The 7,500-nt window shown below is 41.6% G+C and overlaps 1 protein-coding gene and 1 long non-coding RNA gene across 3 annotated transcripts in view; one reads left to right on the top strand and one right to left on the bottom strand.

Annotated features, from left to right (window-relative positions):
- Window positions 1–1,636: 1,636 nt before the first annotated feature.
- LOC115376753 (uncharacterized) lies at window positions 1,637–6,208 on the bottom strand. Its single transcript, XR_003929845.1, has 4 exons — window positions 6,022–6,208; window positions 4,185–4,241; window positions 3,890–3,937; window positions 1,637–1,726 (listed from the first exon to the last, which is right to left on the bottom strand). It is a non-coding gene; the product is annotated as an uncharacterized LOC115376753 (long non-coding RNA).
- Window positions 6,209–6,660: 452 nt separating this feature from the next.
- The window catches only part of dlg4b (discs, large homolog 4b (Drosophila)), a 48,326-nt gene continuing 47,486 nt past the window's right edge, over window positions 6,661–7,500 (top strand). For both annotated transcript variants that reach the window (XM_030076350.1, XM_030076349.1), the window contains exon 1: window positions 6,661–6,702. In XM_030076350.1, the coding sequence (XP_029932210.1) occupies window positions 6,684–6,702 (19 nt within the window). In that variant the 5' untranslated portion in view covers window positions 6,661–6,683. The remainder of the gene's footprint in view (window positions 6,703–7,500) is intronic.

Below are 7,500 nucleotides of genomic sequence, written 5' to 3'. Positions count from 1 at the left end.
AATAAGCCATCACAAAAACAGCAGGGTTTCAGCCCCGAGTTGTCTGCCCACTGGGTTTTTTGTTGTAAAGCTGTAATGCCTGTCTGTCTCCTGCAGGTGTCGCTGTTAGCCTCACAGCCATGTGACCTCCTGTCAGACAGGTGGGTGTGTTTCCTCGTGGCTCCCCGTCCAGACGGCTGACGTCACCTCACACCCCTAATTAAACTTTTATTACACACACTTTATTGTGCAGTTTGATGAGGAGCCTCGTGCACACACTCCCACGGCTCCTCTGCACCCAGGGACCCTGTGTGTCATTTTACAGTTCATTTAGTAAAAAAACAAAAAAAAAAACAAAACAAAAAAGCACTGAAATTTTTAAGAAAATTACTTGAAAATTAACACAAACACTGTGTGCTGTCTGGTGGGGGGTGGGGTAGGCTGTGATCTGTTTGCTCTATATGTTTTGTAAGTGATATAATTGTGAATAAAAATAAATTAAAAAAAAAAGAAAATTAACACAAACACAAAAAAGAAAATTGCCAAACTTGATAATATATAATATAATATAATATAATATTGTATAACAGTTGTCAGGTTTCCTGTGTTTAAATGCTGGTGAATGCTTAAGGGGGGGGGTGCTCAGCTTGGCCCCTGGGAGCCGACCAGCAGCCAGTAAAGCCCCAGTTTATGAGTCTGCACTGTGAAGGTCGGATTATTTATATTCCTGCTGGGAGCAGAAACCAGCAGCAGCAGAGGTTAGACTCAGTCACTCTGACCAATAATCATATGTTCTTATTGCATCTGATCAATAATCAATGAGTGTGATCAGGAGCCCAGGCTCGTTTTTCCATAAAAACCTTAACGTTCTGAAGGAAAAGTGGAACATGACACGAGGAACATTTGAGAAGAAGACTGAGTTTTATTTTCCGCAGAGCTGAAGGGGAAACGCAGACGCACACAGACACATGACGGACAGACAGACAGGTCCTCGGTCTGCGGCTCGGCTGACGACGCCTCTCTCTGATTGGCTCGTCCCGCTGACATCATCGACCTTTCAAACAGACAGACACAGAGTCAGAGCGGCTTCGTGTCTCTGCCCACCGGGTGGCGCTGTTCCTCACAGTGACAGTCATGATGCCTGTCTCAACACTTCGCTAAAGACCAATCAGGTTGTTTGATGAACAAGCAGCCAATCAGTGTCAGGGTGGGCGGGGCTTAGCCTCACATGACCTAAACAATATATAAAACATATCAAATATATTTTAGTTGAATATTTCAGTTTTACCTAAACTGACGTTTTCTCCCGTTCATCCACAGCAGGAGCTGCTGGCTCTGTCTCACCCTCCCCTGTCTCACCCTCTCCGCCTGTCTCACCCTCCCCTGTTTCACCATCCTCTCCTCCAGTCTCATCCTCTCCTCCTGTCTCACCATCCTCTCCTCCTGTCTCACCCTCTCCTCCTGTCTCACCATCCTCTCCTCCTGTCTCACCCTCCCCTGTCTCACCCTCCTCTCCTGTCTCACCCTCTCCTCCTGTCTCACCCTCCTCTCCTGTCTCCTCTCCTCTTTCACTGCTGCTGTCTCTCTCCTCTTCATCACTGTCTTCATCTTCCTCCTCCTCACTCCCTCCTTCTTCTCCCTCTCCTTCCCCCTTTCTCTCCTCCTCCTCCTCTTCATCTCCTCCATCGTCGCCTTCGTCATCTCCTCCCTCCTCCTCCTCTTCATCGCTGGCGTCATTGGAGTCGCTCTGTGTGGAGAGAGAAAGCATGAGACCGAGCCTCCACTGGCCTCCCTGCAGGTCGACCCCTGACAGGAGAGGAGTTCATGGTAACATGACTAAAAAGAGGCTTTTATTTTGGAGGAGCAGTGACCAGCAGATGGTCAGTGTGATGGTGGAGGCAGATGTTCCAGCTGTGGATGATCAGCCAGAGGAGGTGTGTAGATGCAGAACAGGAGAGGACCGAGGAGCGAGCCCTGAGGAACACCCCCGCTGAGCTCTCGGTGCTCAGAGGTCATGTTGCCGTCGTGGCCGGCGTGAAGTTCGTCCAAACTTTAATGTTAGCTTAAGCAGCTAACACCGGTATTAGCCCACGCAGCTAACACCGGCTAGCACAGGACAATAGATGATCAAATAGACTGCATGTGTTCCACCACTGCGTCTCGGCTGACTCCTCTCCCCTGAATAACCTCAGTAGTGCCACCGTGCACTGGGACACCTGGGAGTTGACAACAAGCGCACCCAAACACCCAGGTAACCTTTTGTCTCCAACAGGAAGATGCACCACGTTAGCTGGCGAGTTTTTCCTGTTTTGTTTTTTTCCAATAAACATGAAGTAACAGGTAATAAACATGAAGTAACAGGTAATAAACATGAAGCAACAGGTAATGAACATTAAGTGACAGGTAATAAACATTAAGTAACAGGTAATAAACATTAAATGACAGGTAATAAACATGAAGTAACAGGTAATAAACATTAAATGACAGGTAATAAACATGAAGTAACAGGTAATAAACATGAAGTAACAGGTAATAAACATGAAGTAACAGGTAATAAACATGAAGTAACAGGTAATAAACATAAAGTGACAGGTAATAAACATTAAGTGACAGGTAATAAACATGAAGTAACAGGTAATAAACATGAAGTAACAGGTAATAAACATTAAGTGACAGGTAATAAACATGAAGTAACAGGTAATAAACATGAAGTGACAGGTAATAAACATGAAGTAACAGGTAATAAACATGAAGTAACAGGTAATAAACATGAAGTGACAGGTAATAAACATGAAGTAACAGGTAATAAACATTAAGTGACAGGTAATAAACATGAAGTGACAGGTAATAAACATGAAGTGACAGGTAATAAACATGAAGTAACAGGTAATAAACATGAAATAACAGGTAATAAACATGAAGCAACAGGTAATAAACATTAAGTAACAGGTAATAAACATTAAGTGACAGGTAATAAACATGAAGCAACAGGTAATAAACATGAAGTAACAGGTAATAAACATTAAGTGACAGGTAATAAACATGAAGCAACAGGTAATAAACATTAAGTAACAGGTAATAAACATGAAGCAACAGGTAATAAACATGAAGCAACAGGTAATAAACATGAAGTAACAGGTAATAAACATGAAATAACAGGTAATAAACATGAAGCAACAGGTAATAAACATTAAGTAACAGGTAATAAACATTAAGTGACAGGTAATAAACATGAAGCGACAGGTAATAAACATGAAGTAACAGGTAATAAACATTAAGTGACAGGTAATAAACATGAAGCAACAGGTAATAAACATGAAGCAACAGGTAATAAACATGAAGCGACAGGTAATAAACATGAAGTAACAGGTAATAAACATTAAGTGACAGGTAATAAACATGAAGTGACAGGTAATAAACATGAAGTAACAGGTAATAAACATTAAGTGACAGGTAATAAACATGAAGTAACAGGTAATAAACATTAAGTGACAGGTAACTAACTGTTAACTAATGTGTCTAAGAATCATGTACTAATGCTGTTCATGCTACGGCATTAATTTATATGTTATTTAATGGTTATTGTAGATATTAACATTAGTAAATGCCATAATAATTATTAACTAACAGCTGATTAACCATTATGGTATTAACTAACTTTAACTAACATTAATTGTTGTACTCTTATTGTGAAGTGTTACCCGTTACATTTTAGAAACAGGAAGTTTGTTCGATGAGATTTTTTTCATGTGATGAGATTTAAAATATATGGTGTGCTTTTATAAAAGTAAAAACACCAAATAATAATAATAAAAAAAAAATACTCAAAAAGTTCAAATACACAAAAAGCTGCTCAGTTACAGTCACATAAGGAGTATGTGTGTGTGTGTGTGTGTGTGTGTGTACTAACCCCATCTCCCTCAGAGCTGTCTGACCTTGCTACTCGTCTCCTGTGGACCTGAGAGACAGACAGGTGAGACAGTTCAGACAGACAGACAGAGATATTGTCCTAAAATTAAATTATTAAATTAAATTAATTAAAAAAAAAACAAACAAAAAAAAACTCGACAACACTCAAAGTTTCCTTTGAATGTCGCCGTCTTTCACTCTTTATTCTCAAAAAATTAAACAACAGGCAGACAGACAGGTAGAGACAGACAGACAGGTAGAGAGACACAGACAGGTAGAGACAGACAGGTACTCACAGAGACAGTCAGGCTGAGTCCCAGCAGACAGAAAAGCAGCAGAAGCTTCATCCTGACCTGAAGAGGGAAAAGCCAGTCAATCAATACCAATACCAATATCAATACCAATATCAGTATCAATATCAATATCATATCAATGATATCAATATTATATGAGTATCATATCAATATAAATATCATATCAATCAAAATCAATATCACTACTCAGTGTAAAAAACAATAACCCTTTCTGTGGGTGTTCAACTTGTCAGCTGATCAATGAGTTAAATATCGATCAATGATCAATCAGATGTCAGTTACAGTTCAGCAGCACATCTGTACACTGATGTTATGGATCCCACCAGAGTTCTGGGTAAGACACGCCCACCACAGCTGTGATTGGCCATTTGCTAAACGAGACATGATCCCTCAGCCAATCAGAGCCCTGATCTCATCCCTGTGGGCGGGGCTTGCCCACATGTTGCGATGTTGGGAGGTTATTGATCAGCTGACATGCTGATCATGTGGAGGGACAGCGGCACCAAAAATACACAAAATGAAATTACTGCAAACACTGATACTGCAATACTTCACTGCAGTACTTCACTGATACTGCAATACTTCACTGCAGTACTTCACTGCAAACACTGATACTGCAAACTTCACTGTAATACTTCACTGCTATACTTCACTGCAATACTTCACTGTAATACTTCACTGCTATACTTCACTGTAATACTTCACTGCAGTACTTCACTGCAATACTTCACTGTAATACTTCACTGCTATACTTCACTGCAATACTTCACTGCTATACTTCACTGTAATACTTCACTGCTATACTTCACTGCAATACTTCACTGTAATACTTCACTGCTATACTTCACTATAATACTTCACTGCTATACTTCACTGTAATACTTCACTGCTATACTTCACTGCAATACTTCACTGCTATACTTCAAAGTAATACTTCACTGCTATACTTCACTGTAATACTTCACTGCTATTCTTCACTGCTATACTTCAGTGTAATACTTCAGTGTAATACTTCACTGTAGTACTGCATTCAGTTCAAATCTGTGAGACAAAATAAAGATGATAAACACAAATAAAGTGCCATTAAAATGGATCTGACTGCAAAGTCTCTGCTGCTTCAGGCTCTTTATGAACACACACACACACACACACACACACACACACACACACACACAGTAGTAAACATGAAACTGCTTTGCGTGCAGAAACAATTTTCATTTCCATTTCATATTTACCATCTTTATATTTCATATTGTTAGATGTTTACATTTCTTGTATTTTCTACTGTATTTACTGTATATAGTCTGTATATAGTGTTTATTGTGTATATATTTTTGTATTTTTGGTATATATTTTTTCATTTATCCATTGCTACTGTAACACAAGAATTTCCCAGTTTGGGATTAATAAAGTACATCTATCTATCTATCTATCTATCTATCTATCTATCTATCTATCTATCAACAGTGAGACATTACAGTGGAGGAAAGCAGCAGCAGGCTGTGGCTGTGAAACAGACAGGAATCCTGGATGTGTCCATCTAAACCCTCTTTAATATTATAGTGATCACATATTTAAATCAATACATATTTAAAATTATGTTAAAGAAAAAATATTCTCTTGTTTTCTTTTTCCTTTTTCTTTCTGTTAATTTTAGGGACATTTTCTTTCTTTTTCTTTTTTTTTCTTTTTTTTTTTTTTAATTTTTGACTTTTTCGGCTGCCTGTTTTTTCCTCTCAGGCTTCAGATTTTTCAAAGACACAAAAACAAAGTTGATGAAAGTACAAAATTGTCTGAAAACACTTTGATCTGTACTCACTCACTTCTGCTGTCCTGGGCGATCACACTCCTCTGTGTGTGTGTGTGTGTGTGTGTGTGTGTGATCCTGCAGTAGTGCTGTGGTAACCGTGGTAACGGAGCAGAGAGGCTGAGTTGCTTTTAAACCCCTCTCACCTCCCATCAGGACCAATCACAGCACAGCTCTGATGGGACAGGAAATGACATCACACAACCACAAAACCCTCCCACACACACTCTGCGGTTACTCTGGCTAGACAGACAGGGTGTGTGTGTGTGTGTGTGTGTGTGTGTGTGTGTGTTGAGTTTGTCTGAATGACTGATCTCTAACAGTTTAACAGAGGCAGCTGACACATCTTCTATATTTATGTATCACAAAATCATTAACAGAAAAATGTGAAAACTCGTGATTCCTCTCGAGCCACAAAGAAAAATGTGTAAAAAAAAAAAAAAAAAAAAAATTCAACAGGAAAAAATAAGAAAACAGAGTATAGTTATTATAATTAGAAGTATATTCAAATTTACATCCCATCCCCCTCACATCTATCTGTCTGTCTGTCTCTCTGCCTGTCTGTGGGTCTGAGTGCTGGCAGAGTGCAGGGATTAGGACTTCATTACCCAGCATGCCGTGCGTGTCTTTAAAATCCCTAAAGAGGTTTATCTGGGATCAGAGAGAGAGACGACATGCCGCTGAAACGAGAAGGTGAGACATTTTACATTCATCTTCTGTCTCACACACACTTTCTGTGTTGTTCTGTGTGTGTGTGTGTGTGTGTGTGTTTATGTGTGTTTGTGTGTGTGTGTGCTTGTGTGTGTGTGTTTATGTGTGTTTGTGTGTGTGTGTGCTTGTGTGTGTGTGTTTGTGTGTGTTTGTGTGTGTTTGTGTGTGTGTTTGCTCTCACTGTCTGCACAACATCGCTGTGCCTCTCCTCCGCTGCTCCTGAGTCCCTTCACCTTCACCTCCCGGATCCTGTTTGGTCTGTACCCCCTGCCCTGTGCCCTCTTCCCTCTGCCCTGTGCCCTGTACCCTCTGCCCTGTGCCCCATACTCTCTTCCCTGTGCTCCGTACCCTCTGCCTTGTGCCCTGTACCCTCTGCTGTCTGCCCTGTGCCCTGTACCCTGTGCCCTGTGCCCTCTGTAATGTGCCCTGTACCCTGTGCTGTCTGCCCTGTGCCCCGTACCCTGTGCCCTGTGCCCTCTGCAATGTGCCCTGTACCCTGTGCTGTCTGCCCTGTGCCCCGTACCCTGTGCCCTGTGCCCTCTGCAATGTGCCCTGTACCCTGTGCTGTCTGCCCTGTGCCCTCTGCCCTGTGCCCTGTGCCCTCTGCCCTGTACCCTGTGCTGTCTGCCCTGTGCCCTCTGCCCTGTACCCTGTGCTGTCTGCCCTGTGCCCTCTGCCCTGTACCCTGTGCTGTCTGCCCTGTGCCCTCTGCCCTGTGCCCTGTACCCTCTGCCCTGTGCCCCATACCCTCTGCCCCATACCTTCTGCCCTGTGCCCCGT

Source organism: Myripristis murdjan, chromosome 18 (genome assembly GCF_902150065.1).
Source record: "Myripristis murdjan chromosome 18, fMyrMur1.1, whole genome shotgun sequence".
Lineage (NCBI taxonomy): Eukaryota > Metazoa > Chordata > Actinopteri > Holocentriformes > Holocentridae > Myripristis > Myripristis murdjan.
The sequence above is the reverse complement of the archived record's forward strand: the minus strand, read 5'-3'. Positions and strand labels throughout refer to the sequence as shown.